The 17,663-nt window shown below is 35.0% G+C and overlaps 1 protein-coding gene across 1 annotated transcript; it reads right to left on the minus strand.

Moving 5' to 3' along the window:
- Window positions 1-1,148: 1,148 nt before the first annotated feature.
- LOC123550048 (uncharacterized) lies at window positions 1,149-16,278 on the minus strand. Its single transcript, XM_045338485.2, has 4 exons — window positions 16,126-16,278; window positions 14,287-14,598; window positions 13,745-13,835; window positions 1,149-7,086 (listed from the first exon to the last, which is right to left on the minus strand). The coding sequence occupies exons 1-4, from the start codon at window positions 16,261-16,263 to the stop codon at window positions 5,750-5,752; spliced, it is 1,878 nt and encodes a 625-aa protein (XP_045194420.2). The 5' UTR covers window positions 16,264-16,278; the 3' UTR covers window positions 1,149-5,749.
- Between the last annotated feature and the right edge of the window lie 1,385 nt (window positions 16,279-17,663).

Raw genomic sequence — 17,663 nt, forward strand, 5'->3', positions numbered from 1 at the left:
GGACGAAGCGAAAATGTATGTAAGTCTAGTTCAAATGCACGTTTCTTCGTGGGAGGAAGCCATCCAGTTGGCTTACGGAAGGTCGGTGGTTCTATCCAGGTGCCCGCTCGTGATGAAATAATGCACGGAGGGGCATCTGGGGTCTTCCTCCACCATCAAAAGCTGGAAAGTCAATTGTTTCAGTGCGACGTTAAGCCCAACAAAAATAAAATAAAAATAAAAAAAGTACGCTATGTGAATTAAGTAAACAATACAAATGGGTACCAATATATGACTTCAAATTCAAAATCATTTCTTTGACGAATTTCATTCATAAATTATCGTATACTGGTAATATGTTGCATTCTTATTTTTTTTTTTTTTTTGTTAACATTTCGCCTATTGACCTCTAGACCGGATGTTCATTAGGGAAGTTCAACGTTGACAAAAGCATAAATATGTGGTTTATCTCTGAAATATTAAATAATGAGACAATGTGACTGGTGCATGATAAAAGATTAATTACCGCTAGTTCAATAGGCTTGGTACCCATTCATCGAACTGCACGCTTATGTGAAAAAATGTACGATTGAAATGGTTAGTGAATTTTCCAGTTCTTTTATCATACTCAGGTGGGAGGGTATAACATGTACAGTGGCATTTTCTTTCTGATTCGGTGCAAGTGAACGTGCGTATTATTCTACTACAAGGGTAAGTTTTGCTTTAGCTGGTGTACAGAATATTCTGTGTTAATATGAATAAACTTAGCCTTGTAAAAAAGCTAGTAAGCGACACGTTGTCGACTTAATTCGTAAAAATACCTTAACTTTGTTTTTACCTTTTAGAATGTTCGTTCAAATATAATTTAATGATATGAGAATTTGCTAGATTTTACCAGAAATATTTTTCGACGCTTATCGATTACAACATGTCAGACTGTTGCTCCCTTTTACATGTATAATCAGTATTATAATGTGTTTCCTATGTCAGAAAGAACCATAATTGTTTTTGTTTTTGTAACAATATTTGTTGATTTACCTACCATATATACTTCTTCCAAATATTTATAAAGCAATTATTAGAAAACTTTTGGATCGAATTTCAGTTTACTGGATTAGCTGAGTAGGATGTGATACAAAATGGGAAGGACTTAAGCATAAATAAGTCTATTTTTATTCTTGATTTATTTTCTTTTATGTACCTCATTTTATATTTTTAAATTTACAAACTTTGTAACCTTTGCATAGGATTTATTGCGATTTAATATAACGATAGATGACAATGATAGACAAACTGCACTAAATAATGTATTATTTTGTTTGGATGTTTGGATGCTAGTTTCTAAGCTAGAAGTTGAACAAAATTTGTAGTTGGGATATAATGTTTATATTATAGCAAAACATCTGCAATATTAACTGAGTAACATCTGCTTCCATTGTTTAGCTTTGTATTGATTATTCATTCAATCACAATGACAATGACAATGACAAAATGTTTATTTGATACTGGCCACCGGCCCATAACAATATAATGCAGTACAGAAAGACATTTTAGACAAATGTACAGGTACACTAAAGATAGATATAGTATAATAATAAATTATTTTATTATCACTTATACACATGTATTATATCTACAAATATTAACAAAGATGTATGTATCTCTCCAAAACATTGGATATAAACTTATGACATATAAATATTAGCCTAATTCTTTATTATGTGTTTGAATGTAACAGAAATAGTATCTGAATATTTTTACTTATTATACACAAGGAAAAATAATGTATTAACTACATACTAGATTAACTGTTTTTATCACTAGACTTGTCATTTCAGTGTTTAAAATGAAATTTATTTCAGCAATAGCAATCATTTGAAACAAAGGAATATACAAGACGTAAAAGCTGTAATTGTTGTCATAATAATTTTATGAGATTGCACAAATTTTTTTAAAGCCTGTGACATTTCAAATTTAAAGAAATATTCTTATAAATTTCTAAAAAATGGTCATCTTTATAGAAACGAAAACTAACGATGTAACCTGTAGCAATTATTTTAGATAAGATCAAATTTATTGTATCCATGTAATACATACATTTACATATGGTATTCTTAAGAACATGACAACTTTTTTATTACATTACATTGTATGTAAAATGTACAATTTAATATCTTGTAATCATGAAAGCTATACTTATCACATAATATACATTCATAAAGTTATCACTGGTTCAAATCAGGTGCCATATTTGTATCATTAAGCATCATTAACAAAATAGCATCAGCAAAAAATATTTTATCTATTACAAATTTGCTTTTCGTTTTGTGAAAGCATGGTATATCAATATTGCAAAATTATTTAACAATATCTCAGACCTTGTACTCATAAGAATATTAAATTTATGTACAGTTGGATTTGTGTAATATTTTGCCGGCAAATACTGCAGTCTTATATCATCGTATATAGGGCATACCATAATAAAATGATATTCTGTCTCAACTGCCATCTGGCATATCTTACATATACGATCCTCCCTTGTTGTATCATTATACCTCCCTCGTTCTATTTCTAAATCGTGCGAGGATGTACGTACCTTTGCTAAGGCATTCCTAAATTTACGTATTGTAATTACAGATAAGTACTCTTCATGTTTAAAGTCATACTTAAACAAACAATAGGTCGATAACTTAGGGCTGTTATTTATATGACTATTCCAATTTTGTCTGTACTGGTCACACAACCGATTAACAAATGACTTGATAAGCATTGTTTCATTGGTAACTAACTGTTGGTTCCACATATATCCAAATCCGTTAATATTTAATAGATCCTTAATACCAATAGCCCATGTTGTTTTACCCATCTCGTCAAATACTAACATCATATTATAACATTTTTTTACAAGTCTATAATTCTGCATTTTTAGTATTTTCAACAAATACTTTATACAGTGTTTGGCTGCCGCTGTAAACAGTGGATAACGACCACAGTCTCCTAACACAGCCGCATTTGAAGTGTTTTGTTTAACGCACATATATCTCTTACGTGCGTTCATATGTATTACCAATTCTAAATGTATACTTTATATCATCTGATTCCCATTCTATATCTGGACATGCTACTTTTAAGACGCTTTCTACAACTGCTTCTTTAAGCCTGATTTCATTTTCATCTGGTTCCTCTGGCAAACCAAAGATTCTCATTCTGCTCTTTCTTGATTCTCTATCTAACCGTTCTACGTCTTCTTCTGTTTTTTCAATTTTCTTATCTTTTCTGTCAACCTGTTCCTCTAAATACTCCGCATCAAGTTGTAGTCTTTAAGTTTTTGTCTCTTAAATGCGTCATTTCCTGTTTCATAACTTCCATGTTATTTGTAATTTTTGTCTGGTTTTTTTGTCTCATACTCTTTATTTCTTTTTTATTTTCTAAACATTGATTTTTTTCATTTTCATCTGGTTCCTCTGGCAAACCAAAGATTCTCATTCTGCTCTTTCTTGATTCTCTATCTAACCGTTCTACGTCTTCTTCTGTTTTTTCAATTTTCTTATCTTTTCTGTCAACCTGTTCCTCTAAATACTCCGCATCAAGTTGTAGTCTTTAAGTTTTTGTCTCTTAAATGCGTCATTTCCTGTTTCATAACTTCCATGTTATTTGTAATTTTTGTCTGGTTTTGTCTCATACTCTTTATTTCTTTTTTATTTTCTAAACATTGATTTTTTACTTCAGACACATCTCGCTTCATGTCAGAAAGTTCCTCATGGACTACCTTCAACTGATCCATTAATCGACATTCTAAGGCACTTATTGTTCCCAGAATTTTGTCTTCTCTGTTTTCCGATAAAGGCCCAGGTTTCTACACCACCCGCTTGTGCTAACATTTGTTCTGAAATATATATTTTTTCTGAAATTCATATTACCAATTCGTATTCTATATGTCATAATGTCCACACCCATTTTTCTGGTTCCTTCTAGTTAAATCTTCACATTAAAATATTGTCCCTTTTAAGCTTCCGTTTAATTGTCTGATCAGACTTGATCTTTTCTACACCTTGCTCTTAATCCTTAATCCTTAACATCACTCAACACAATGTCCTATATATATTAATATTGCCACACTTCCTATGTTTAAGATAAATTCGTGAAGTAAACAGCTGTCAGTAAGTGTCGTATCACATTTAGATGCTATTTGTATAATAATAGCAATAACAAAAGCATTAACTTTTAAATAAAAGCATTCCCAAGCAAAGTTTTCATTTTTTAGACAATTGTAAGGTGAACATAATACGCTTTAAAAAGAATTCCGTTCTCACTTTCTTTGGGCATTATACATGTTTCAGTTTTCATTCCACAACGTCCCTAGGATTTGAAACGTTTAAGCTTGATACAATTACTTCTTAGTACTAAACTTGAAACTGCGCAACTTATCGTTGATCATTCTAAACTTGTCTTTATTCTTCCTTACATAATTTCGACTTTCTTTAAATTTGAAACAGTCAAGTGCTTCGATAGTGACATCCACTTGAACAGATTGTCGAAGATCACAAAGACTATCAACGAATCTACACCATGTTTCAAGGCTCATCGCGACATAACGTATCTCAATTTGTTCAAGATGTTTCATCCCATATGAAACACTGAGAGTATTGTCAGCAATATCTACATCACGTAATCTGAGTGTCCGTAGTTGTCTCAATGTCTTTATAACTGAATCCACATGTTTGGTGTATTTAAAAGGTTTCTTTTGATAACCATTGAGGTAAAGTTCTTTTAAACAGCGGCCTTTAGGAAAGCTTTTTTCATTTAATGAGTAAGTACAGAAAGAATTCCAGTTGAAAATTTCGAGACGTTTAGTGTTTATGTCAGAAATGGCCATACGGTCACATCTTCTGAGCTCAAGTTTCTGAAGCTGATCATGTTTATACAGATCCAAATTATGACCTTCACAATCAGATTCCGAGCAAACTACACGGACAAGTGTGAGGCATCTTAAAGGAGCTTCTTTTATTAACGCAGATAGCAATACCATCTTACTATGCGGTAAGCAACTACAACCAATGTACATATATTGCAGTTGTTGCAATCGTGCAATCCATCTCCAAACTTTTCCGTCTAAGATATACTCAGCATAAAAGCATAATACAGTGTCTGGTATTATCCTTTGTAGAAAAGACACATTTGTGTTGCCGTGCATGACAACATCGCACAGACTAATGAGCGGCTGATCATCTAAATCACACTCAGACATGCAGTTGAATATAAGTTGCTGGATCTGATGTACATGCCTTTCATTGTACAACGAATCCTCATCTGATAAAGAGTTCCTGTACGTTTCAATACTTTCATCCCTATATACAACATCTGAAATTAATTTTGACAGTTTTGATATCATGAATGGAGATAATCCACACATCATTTTAAGAAAGTTTGAAAACTGGAGTATGTCGGCAGCTGTTTTATACTTCAGAAATAGGTCTTTCAAGAGAGCCATTATCTGTTTTGTTGGTGTCAGAGCAGGTCCAGAGAACTGATCTTCATAATAATAATAGCTGGACAAATATACTGCCGCGAAAAACTCAAGATACGATATGTGGATAAATTCTAACTTAGTATTTTCCTTTGTAGGATCAAAGCAATTCTCCTCAACAAGAATACCAAACTTTAGGAGTGAATTTATTTCCTCGTTTGACAAACCTCTCTTCTGAAGATGCGTTCGACTAAATGTACTTGATCCCATTTCTAACGGCAATGCATCAAAAGCCACTTTTGCTTAGAGAAGTAGAAGTCGCTTGTTTGATTCACATCTTGGAAATCTTTGTAAAAGGCTAGGTAGCTGCTGCACATGCTTATCTTGTTTTGGAACTCTTATTTGATCTTGTTCCATTTCCTTTCCCTCTTCTTTGTTCTGTGACCAACCAAGCATGACATTCACAAGGTGACTGTATGTATCGCTGATAGATTTTCCAATTTCATGACCCGTGCAGTATAACCACATGAGTTGTTGCAAAAGCAGAGGAGTATTCTCTAGATGCGAAAGTTCGTCTGTTTTTATTTTCTTCATAAATGTTGTTACAGACCGATCGTCTGCGTTGAAGGCTGATAGGTATTTTGCAATGAAACATTTTACAGATGCCATGTGTATTCCTAATAACTGCACCTTCTGATCGTATTCCGAAGACTTCATGTTAAGAACTCCTTTAGCCAATGGTCGAGAAAGAGTGACGCATGTGGCATTTCTTATTTTGTATCTATTTGGTAACCCATAACTGACATGTGGTAAAGGATTTTCATTTTGTGGAGGAGTCCATTCATTTAAGCCGTCAGCTAAAATCAGACAACGTTCGGATTCTTGCTCGAAAATTGTTTCTATCAGATCAATTGACATAAAATCAGAGGTTCCAGCAATTGCTTTAATCATTTCTGTTAATTCATTCACTCCTGACATTTTCTGCAGGGGTATAAAGAAAAGAAAATCAAAATTTCTCATTTCGTTGATATTTTCATCAACTGCGCCAGAAGATTGGTTATCACTATGATAAGATTCAGTATCAGACAATGATCCTGCATTAGACGCAGACGACAAGTCACTGTCTCTACCAACAGATTTCCTTGACTCATCACTGGAATCAGAGTCGTCCGTACCTCCACATCTGTCACTGCCATCTGTATCTTCATGTCTATCACTGTCATCCGATGTGTCTGTATTTTCATATCTACCATAGGCATCAGACTCGCTAGAATGGTAATACTCATTATAGGTCACACTATTGATTGAAGTATCAGTTACAGCTTTACACCAATTCTGAATCATCATTTTGCAGAAAGAACTTTTTCCAGTTCCAACATCACCCAACACATAGATTGCTTTATGTCTGCGCCCATGAGTTTTGAATATTTCATGATACCTATGTATAGATTTGCTTTCCTTCGTGCGCGTGAAATGTTCGTCCTGTTTTCTACCATTGGGTTTTGTTTCCTCTGCAATTGCCATTTTGGGTTTCATATAGACTTCCTGTATGCAGATGTTGTTCTGTTGGATTTTAAGAGGTGAAATCGATGTTTTTATGTAATGGCGCCGATAAAATTCTACCAAACCTTTCTGAAGTGCTGTAAAATAAGACGTTTTAAACTGAATGAAACAAAACTGAACAAGAGTAACAGTTCTTAACTGGTTTTAGACGATAGTTAAAATCGTGTTGGATGATTTAAATTCTTCTAGTTGTTTTGTTTAAATATTATATCTCATCATTTACTGACTGACATAAATTAAGTTAGATGATGATACTGGCAGGACGAAAAGACACATGCTGTAAGTGACTGGTTAAAAAACAATAACCAAGCCTTTCAAAGAGCTGACGTTATCGAATTATTTAGCATTATATGACGTTTTTGGGTTGCGTTCTATGATTCCAAAGTATCTTCTTATAGATTTTATAGCTATCGATATCGCGTGACGCGTTGCTTATTTCATTACTTCTCAAGAGCAAACTCGGTCAAATCAATTATTCTAATTGGTCGCGTTCTTTTTATTATAAAGGATATTCTTATAGTTTTTATTTCTAGCCTATGATATTAATTATGTTTCCTAAATTAGAAACTCAATGTTAAATTTCGTATTCCAACTAGGATGTATTTTAGTGTACTAATGTTTTGTCTAGCACACGTCTGTTGTTAGTTTCCAAAACCCCGTACAGAAGTGTGTTACAAACATGGCCTATCAAAACTAGAAACTTACATAGTAATATAGTTATACAGCCTCTGTCAATGAAAAGTCTAAGAACACAGGCAGGCTGGGGTAATATGACATATAAACCCCAAAAATAAAACAAACACATCGCTACAACTATTGTTGACAATATTCCATATCGCTCTCACTAGCCTGTGTCGTTAATATAATATATCAAGAAAAAGAAAGTGCACGCCCCGCTCCCCATATTGTTCATTTAAATGGAAGTGGTTACTGATCCGTAATATCTGAGTAAATGCTTGATCTTTTCTGCATAACCTTTATGTTATGGAACGGACCAGGAAAACACCTATTGACCTTTGACCTCAGAGTGTGACCTTGATCTTTGATCTAGGAGTCTGGGTGTTGTGCCTGACAAGTTGTCTCATTCTGGGAATCATTTGTGACAAGAATAATTAAATGCATTGATAGATGGCGGAGTTATGTACAGGACAAAAACACCTGTTGAAATTTGACCTCAGAGTGTGACATTGACTTCTGAATTAGGGACCTGGGTTTTGCGCACAGCACAGCGCCTCACTATGGGGAATATTTGTCTCAAGTAATGATAAAATCCTTTGATTGATGCCAGAGTTATAGGCCGGACAGCAAGAAAAAACCTATTGACATTTGTTCTCTGAATGTGATCTTGTACTTTGGTCTAGGGGTCTGGGTGTTGCGCGTAACATGCCATTTGTGCCAAGTAATACTTGAATCCCTTCAAGGGTGACAATTACGGACCCGACAGGAAAAAATTGCAATATTGACGTTTGACCTCCAAGTGTGTCCCTTGGCTGGGTGTTGCGCATGATACATAGTGATATTGTGTTTGTTTACTTTTGGTCTAACGCCAGTTTTCGCGCAAAAGACAAAACTCGTCACGGAGAGCGCACGCTCCGCCCGGGAATCTAATCCAAGACCTTGCGATCAGTAGATCTGCACTCTAACTATTGGGTTAAGCAGACGTGGGATACATTTGTTCCAAGTGATATAAAATTGCTTCAACGATGACAGAGGTATGGACTGGACAGGAGAAAACTCTTTGACCTCTTGCTGTTATGCATGACACTTCATCGCATTATGGGAATATCAAAGTCCCTTCAAAGATGGAAGAGCATAGATATGGACTGGACAGGAAAAGGATCTCCAAATGTGACCATTGCCTTTGAGCTACTGGTGATTTAGCCTAGTAGTATTTATATCCTTTTATGGGTGGCAAGGGTACAGAAAAAAGAACGAACGGACAAAAGGACGCTGCACTCTCAACAGGGGGCATAAAAATATGAATCTTTCTTTCTCAAGAACCACTAAATAACAGTATACTATTTAATTACAAGAAAACAGTCTTAATGGCAGCTATATCCCTCGCTGCCGTTTCAAATAATATGACAAGAGCTCCGCCAAGCGGGGAAATATACATCCGAATGGTTACATCTGAGGATGGGAGCAAGGTTGACTAATGAAGCCCAAAAGACAGGAACAACAACGGGAAGAATTTTTATAAAATAATTCTAAGTCCACAAATAAATCCTTACCAGGTACAAGTATGTCAAAATACACCTAAACATTGGAGATACCATCCATGTTGTACCACAGAAAAAAAGGCTCGGTTTTTAAACAAATTAAGTCACCCGAAACATGTACTCGCACGTAGTCTCGGTGTGGTGAACATTTGTGTCAAGTTTCTTTGAAATCCTTAAGGAGGTTCAAGAGTAACAGAGCTAGCACGAAATTGCTAACGGACGGACGGATGGACTGACGGACAGACGGAGAACATAGTACGTCCCTTCGGGCGTATAAAAAACAAGGACTAATATTTGATGGGAATGCCACGTTCTTAGCCTTAACAATCAACAACTCAACAAGATATTCAATCAATAGCCAAATAGTGCAAAACTTCCTAATTTCTAAAAATATTTCCCAAAACGTTGTCAATCAGATACTGTCACGTGTATGTTTAATTGAATAAAGAAGTAGAAATACATTGTGCTTAAATAAGGAGTAAAATATTAATATCGTATTTATGCATTCAAACAACCGAACTTAGAAAATTGCTGCTATCGATCCAGTTTTGATAAACTTGTAGCACCTCAGCCTACACACAGTGCCTAAATTTTTAGATTATAGAGACATACTTGAAAATTAAGGATAACAGTTGATATGTATTATTTAAGACCAAGTATAAGACAAAACATTTGATGATATGATCATTTTCAGAATGTTATTTAAGTTGTTTCGAAACTTCTTACTTAATTTAATGCAGATGACATTGTAAAAAGCCCTACCTATCAATACATTGAAAACTATGCAATCCCCAACTGTAACCAGTGATGTAGATGTCAATGCATATTAAATGACTCTACACAATATTGGAATTATATTAAACAAGCAAATTCGATTGATTGGTATCCCCCGCCGACTGAATTTGTGGTGAGGAATGGCAACGAAATATATCCGGCAAAAAGTTAAGTATCTTACTAAGAAGCAAATAATTTCATTACATTTGAACAAATGATCATAAGAAAGCACAATCAAGTAAAAAATATGGAACGTGGGTGGTGACGGGGTGCGGGTGGATACAACTTCATGTTGATAAATATTCATGGAAGGTTTGACAAATCTAAAAAGAAAAGATGGTTTTTTTTCTCTTTTTTTCTGGGGGGGGGGGGGGGGGGGGGGGGGGGGGGTAACTGGGTGAGGATATAAAACTACATATGTTCATAATGAATACTGATGGAAAAAATGAAGAAAACAAATTTGCTGGGGGAAGGGGTGGTAGGTGTGACTGGGTGGGGCGAGGTGTGGAAAGGGTACAACTTTACATGCTGATGAATATTCATGGAAGGTTTAATGTTTAAAAAATGAAAAACAAAATTTGGGATTGGGGGTCGGGAAGGGGTGTGACTAGGGCAGTGGGAGTGGCAGGATGTGTGTACACAACTTCACATGTTGATAATAAATGTTCATGAAGAAAATGAAAGAAATTTCATGAAATTCAACCAATTGGTTAGTTTGTAATGTACAAATATGTGGAGTTTTTAAACAATTAAAGGGCAATAACTCTGAAGTTACTGAAGAGATCCTGATGAATTTGTGTGTGCACTACAACAAAATAATGATCTTATTTTAAATTAAGGGTTCATAGTTCTAGGTCAAATATGTCACAATTTATGAAGAAGAAATTGCCATACACTAGTACTCTATAACATTAAGACTAGAAACTACTCATGGATAAACTTTGGTGTTACTTGAGCAATTTGACTGAAAATTGACCAGCCGCATTTCCCTCAGGTAAATATGACGTTCTATCTAAATATTGCAAACCACTTCCTAAATATGGTTACGGATATGGAAGAACGGATGAACGGAAGGAAGGAATGACAAAAAGACGGACGGACAACACCAAAACTATATCCCTCCGCCTTCGGTGGGGAATAATAAAATCAAACCCAACTAACGTTTAAATATATTGTAATGTGCAACATATCACACATCATATACAATAAAATACAAACAAATCTTTCAAATGAATTGACGCAGGTCACGCAGGATGACCAAACACACCGTGTCCAATCGTTACCTTGAAAAACCGGATCAGTAACGCATGAACTCGAATCAAATGGAGTGGTTTTGGTAAGAAATTTGAAAACTGTCTTTTTCTGTCATTTAGAAATAATGTCAGAGACGGCATACAGCTCAAGGTGCTCTGAACATTAAGCAATGCTAGTTGCTATTTGTTTTCCAGCAAGTCTATGCACTTCTCTCGATTACTTCGGAAAAGCATGTCAAAATAGCAGATAAACAATGCCATGACTCAGAAAAAACGTTATTTCCAGTACGTTCTCTGATAAACATACATATTATCAATTCCGTGTTGTCTCTGATACATTCTTGAAACAAGTTGGTGTTACAAAAGATAAATTAAATGTTTTGAAGGGTGATTTATGACTGAACTGATCAGTAACGCAGGGGCCAAAGGATCGGCGGCTGCAGGATGCAGTAACGCATTTTTTTGTGTACGTTTTCATCAATTTCTAAGACAAACGTACCATTATTCATTTAATTAATCTTTCAGAAACAGTGATAAGTATTGTCTCCTGATAACGTACTAGTCTAAGTAGCAATTTATTGTTTTTACGTAATTAATTATTCTTCTGAAACCCCGTTAAATACTATTTCTTGAAGGGCAGTAATTCGGTTGCACTGTGGTCAAAATGATTTTGACAGAAAAAAGCATGCATGTATAAAATCAATTTGTCTATATTATCTACATAAAATATGTACTGATACTTAGCTCCGTTTCAAATTATAAGCATTTTCAAGAGATTTTTCTCGAGATCAGAATTAAGATACTGTTACTTGGAATCACTTTTCATTCTATAATGTAATTTTATTTCTCACCTTAGCACATTTATTAACTTAATGCGTTTCTAACAAAATGTCAAAAACATTCGCAATTAACACGCAGGTATACCTTTAAGAATTCCTGTAGTAAGAACTTGTCCCCATTTACGAGACTATTCTTAGATGGTTCTCACTCTTGTGATTTTACCTCCTTTCGACTAGTATATAAATTTTCATTTTTCAGACTAAAATAAGGCAAAAGTTTTTGGGTCCTTGCTTTGCAAGCTATTCTCTCAAAAATAACAGTCTGTAAATAATAGCTCTACCTCTTTTTGGAAGTTAATTGACAAAAGAGTTAATGATACTTCAATGGCAGAGTTATAATTACCGGAACTGTAGGAGTTCTAAAATTAATAGTTATGTAAGTAAAGAAATAAGGTGAGTCGTTGCATTATCCTTTCATTATTATGTCTTAATGCTACATATGCTATCAAACATATGCAACAAAATCAAACCTGAAGAGACTTATGAAAAGACATAAAGACAAAATTCTTCAGTGTAACAGACGTAATAATTCAACATATGGTGACGTGACTCTTACCAGAGTGATGCATTTATCCTCTTTTTGATCGTGTTGTTCTTTGTGATGTCACTACTTATCACTGTTCTGATTGATAAGTACAGGCATGTTTCCCTTGTAAATTGATGAAAACGAACACAGAGTAAAACTCCGAAGCTCCTATTTTACTGTATTTTGCAGTTGCTGATCCTATGTCTCCTGCGTTAAATACCGGCACGGTGACTTGCCTTACACATGTCTTCTAGGAAATTTAATTCATCATTTATGATAAAATATGTTAAAGGAATGTGTCAGGGATATCGTGGAAGTAGTAAATTAGTGTGTTTTTCGAAGTAATAAACGTAATAAACGTAATAAAATAATACTTTTTCTGAGTCGCGGCATTGCTTACCTGCTATTTTTGCATGGTTTTCCAAAGTAATTGAGGGAAGTGCTTAGATAAGCTACGAGTTTGGAGCACATCTTGCGTTGTTGGCCGTCCTTGACAATGATTTTCAAATAATAGAAAAATATTATTTTCTTACCCAAAAACACCAATGCCCACCCCATTTGATCCGAGATCATGCGTTACTAATCCGATTTTTCAAGGAAACGATAGGACACTGTGATACAGGTAGTTCATTATTCCTTTCAGTTGGTGTCAATGCAGATGCAAAAGTAAAACTAAATGTATCTTTATTAATGTGTAATTTATCCAGTGCTATATCTACCTAAATCTGGTAAGTATGTTGGCCCCTAACTTCTGAAAGGAGGTCAAGCCATCTAGTACGTACCTGTACAATAAAATTTACTTACCAGCAAAGATTCAACTTGCCTTAATCTGTCCAAAGCCCCCGCCACTTATGAGTGAAATGGAACGGGACAGCAGACTGAGGACAATTTATTTATAACGGGAAACTGTAGCTACGTAGTGATCTACATACGAAAGGAAAAGATGTATGAGAAAACAAATTTCTTAGAAAATCTCTCAACTGAAACACTCACACTTTACTGAAATACAAGAACTTTGTGTTCAATGAACAACATCAGCTCCAAATTCAAGGTATAGCTATAGGCAAGGAAATAGCAGCATCATACACATTTTCATTGGCCGTTTAAAATAATTATACCGTTACCTTGTTTCTCTTCCACATACTTCAGTCGTTTTATCTGTTGTTCTCTTGCAGTTTGCAGTGTGTCAATGTTGTTATCTATTTCGTTAAGCCGCTGTAAATATAACGGAGATATATAATTACTTAGAGAACTTTGTTGCTTTTTCAGATCCAGTAAATATGCGTCGTAACTTTATGCACTGAACAAAATTGTTAAATAGGGTCTATGAGGGCTGAATTTGAATTGCTTGGCCATCACCGCTGAAACCCATCTTGAGATTTAGAATACGTTCATGAGAGCAAGCCATCAAGCTGGCTTATTGATGGTCGATGGTTCTGCTCAAAGCGAAACAAAATTTCTAATTACTCCGTTAAACAGTACGAATCTGCGAAGGCCAGTACATTAAGGCTGTCCTCATTTCCCTTGTCTGAAAATGATATCCTGTATATGTTGAATGCCATGTATTAGTTAGCAGTTTACTTTTAATACCATATATAATACCATATAATTAATGGTGCTGTAATCAAACCTTCGCATATATTAAATGAAATATCATATATATTACCTCTTTTATAACGGATATTTCCTGTCTGAACATAGAGTTGTCCAATTCAAGATTGCGTATTCTTCCATTCAACCATTCAACCGTTTGTTTAAGAGATTGGATATCATTGTGGTTTGTCAACGCTTTAAGAGCAGCTGTGTGTGCTTTATCATCAATAGATTTAGAAGCATCTGCTTGTTTATTATCAATGTCTTGTTTCGCTTCTTGAATCATTTGTTTCAGTTCCTCCGATTTGTTGGTTATGGCAGCTAGAGCATCACGACATACTTCAGCCTCGTTGTGCGTTGTTATGATAAAGTTCTGCTGCTTCAACTGACAATAAAGTCATGTTTGTTATTATGAGAGCAATGCTACACCAATTCTGAAGTTTCCACTTATACAAAGGGATATTTATTATTGTATCTGATACATGACCTTTTTAACTGAATCAGCAATATTAATACAATTAATTTCACCTTGATGGGCTACGTTTGTAGTATTGAGCATGTTGAAAGAATCTGTAAACAAGAGCTCGTAGAACACGAAATGCCCCCTTGATGCATTCAGTAACTGCACAAGGAACAGAAATTATGTGGTCACTGTGAACTGGATGTTTGATGTACTGACCTCAAATCAATAATAAATGGTCATAAGTGACTTTCGTATGCAATGTGATCTTAGATAAAAGAATGTTCTAGTATTTGGCAAAAAGGTTATACTGATCTGGGTCAATGTGACCTTGACCTTTGATTTACTGACCTAAAAGCTATAGGGTTCATCTGCTGGTCATGGTCAATCTCTCTATCTAGTTTTGCGATCCTAGGTCTTAGCGTTTTTAAGTCATCGTCCGGAAACCGTTTAACTGTTCCAGGTCAATTGACCTTGACCTTAAACCTACTGACCTCTTAGTCAAAAAGAGTAATTTGCTGATAATGATCAACCTCCCTGTAAACTTACGTGATCCTAGACCCTAACGTTCTTGAAATACCACTCGGAAACAGCTACACTGTTTCAGGACGCTGGGACCTTGACCTTTGACCTCCATATCAATAGGGGTCATTTGCTGGTCATGACCAACCTCACTATCAACTTTCATGATCCTAGGCCTAAGCTTTCCAAAGCTATGGTCGGGAAACATTTCAACTGTTCCGGGTCAATGCTGGCCTTGACATTAAATCTTCTGACCTCAAAAGCAATAGAGGTGGTCATCTGCTGTCATAATCAACCTCTCTATCAGCATTCATGATCCTAGGCTCAAGCGTTCTTGAGATATCATACGGAAACAGTTTAACTGTTCCAGGACACTATGACCTTGACTTTTGACCTTAATAACCTCATCTCAATAGAGGTCAGCTGGTCCTGACCAAACTCACTATTACGTTTCGTGATAATAGGTCCAAGCGTTCTTAAGTTATCGTCCGGAAACGATTAACTGTTCCGAGTCACTGTGACCTTGACCTTTGTCATTTGCTGGTTATGGATATCCCTCCCAATCATTTTTCACGATCCTAGGTCCTAGCGTTCATGAGTTATCATCCGAAAAAACGTTTATCTGTGGTCACTGTGAATTTGACCTTTAATCTACTAACCTCAAAATCAATAGGGGTAATTTGCTGGTCATGACAAATCTTCCTATAAACTTTCATATTCCTAGGCCTAAGCGTTCTTTAGTTATCATCCGGAATACCGAAATACCGACCGACCGACATCTGCAAAACAATATTTCCCACCTTCTTCGAAGGGGGCCGTAATAAAGCATTCATATATATTTATGAATACTTATTAATTTTCACCTTCAGGCATTTTATGACGTGGTCAAACCTCAGATAATGCTGGCACAAAATAAATTCCGCAACATACCTCTTTCAGCTTGGAGACAGCTCTTTTAGCATCTTGTCTTGCTTTTAGTTCTTTCGGATCTTTAAGGATTGCTATGATATCGTCTATGCATCCATGCAGTTCTTGGTCTTCCATTTGCATTGTTGGTGAATGGAACATTTCATTTCTTCTTTCAAGTGTATGTAATATATAAAACTAACATGTATTTAAATGGGTAAATAGTAATTTAAAAACAATAATAACAACAATTTTGTGAAACTAATTTGCCATCAAAAAAGACGCCTGTCTATGTTATTTCCAGTCCAGCCTCGGATATACTTGATGAATTAAATTCTGAATAGGGATTATAACGTTATAGCCCAAGCAATAGTATACCTAGTGCAATATTGCAACACCCTGAAATCCCGAAAATAACCCGGTTTTAAAAATAAGCCAGTCTAAAAAATAAGCCACCATATCACTGCAGGCAAAAGGGGCTCACAAATTAGCAACACTCAAAAATAAGCCGTCTTCTTTTTTGTATCAGAAAAAGTATCAATGACCTTGTTTGGACACAATGTACTTATAAGATAACATACTCCGGTGTTTATCACGTATAATATTGTGTAAGTTATAAATGGGCAATAATCAGCCGGGTTTTTTAATCGTTTACTCAAAAGTTCCACGGACTCAGCGCCGGTCTCGATCATGTCACCAAACACTTACGAGAATTTAAAATAAGCCGAGGCTTATTTTCGGGATTTCAGGGTATTAGAAGATATTTTTGAATATCTAGGACAAACAAACTCTGTACACTTCATAGCACTATATATTTAAATTATGCCAAGTTTAAATGAAAATTGATTAAGGGTTACTAAATTATGGTCCATAAAAGAAATAAAAGGTTTTATGATATATTTTGATGTCCTTTGAATTTGATAAGGGACACCTTGCACTTCAATATGTTTCAGTAAAATGAATATAGGAGTTATATGTTATGGTTTGGATGACGGCAGGCAAAGGAAAAGACGCTCCGTGTAAGAAATTTAGTCATAAAAGACGGTCCTAAAACAACTTAAATGAAATATATATACCAAAAGGGTACTTTACTTAATCGAACATATTGACGTTTCTGCGGGACCTAAGTTCCCGAAATATAAAATATTTCCATTTTTCAAAATGTTCACGGACAGTATAGTCAGTAGAAAACGACGAGAAATAATTTTTATAAGGCAGTTTAAACCTTCACTTAATAGAAACACATAAACATCATACAGAATTTTTTTTACAACGATGTCACTTCATTTTCATTCGTAAGTAAATTAGACGTCATTTATTTAACAGTGTTTCTATTAACGACGTCATAGGACGCCATATTGTTTGTAACCCTCCTAATGATAATTTTTGAAACCTGTTGAGAAATATATTAAATATACAAGCTCGAAAGGATTTGGCTATTTCCTTAAAACCCTTTTTTATTTATATATATGCCTGATAACTGTGCATTAAAAGGAACTTAAAAACGAAAAATTGCCGCCGAGTTTCACCTTTTCTCTCTATAAATCTATATATTCATTGTT

This window comes from Mercenaria mercenaria, chromosome 6 (assembly GCF_021730395.1).
Source record: "Mercenaria mercenaria strain notata chromosome 6, MADL_Memer_1, whole genome shotgun sequence".
NCBI lineage: Eukaryota > Metazoa > Mollusca > Bivalvia > Venerida > Veneridae > Mercenaria > Mercenaria mercenaria.

Excerpts from the sequence above, each read along its gene's own strand:
- LOC123550048 (XM_045338485.2), bottom strand. The coding sequence starts at position 16,263 with ATGTTCCATTCACCAACAATGCAAATGGAAGACCAAGAACTGCATGGA. Across the intron at positions 14,599-16,125 it reads CTGTCTCCAAGCTGAAAGAG|TTGAAGCAGCAGAACTTTAT; the intron begins GTATGTTGCGGA and ends CTTTATTGTCAG. Across the intron at positions 13,836-14,286 it reads AAATATCCGTTATAAAAGAG|CGGCTTAACGAAATAGATAA; the intron begins GTAATATATATG and ends TTATATTTACAG.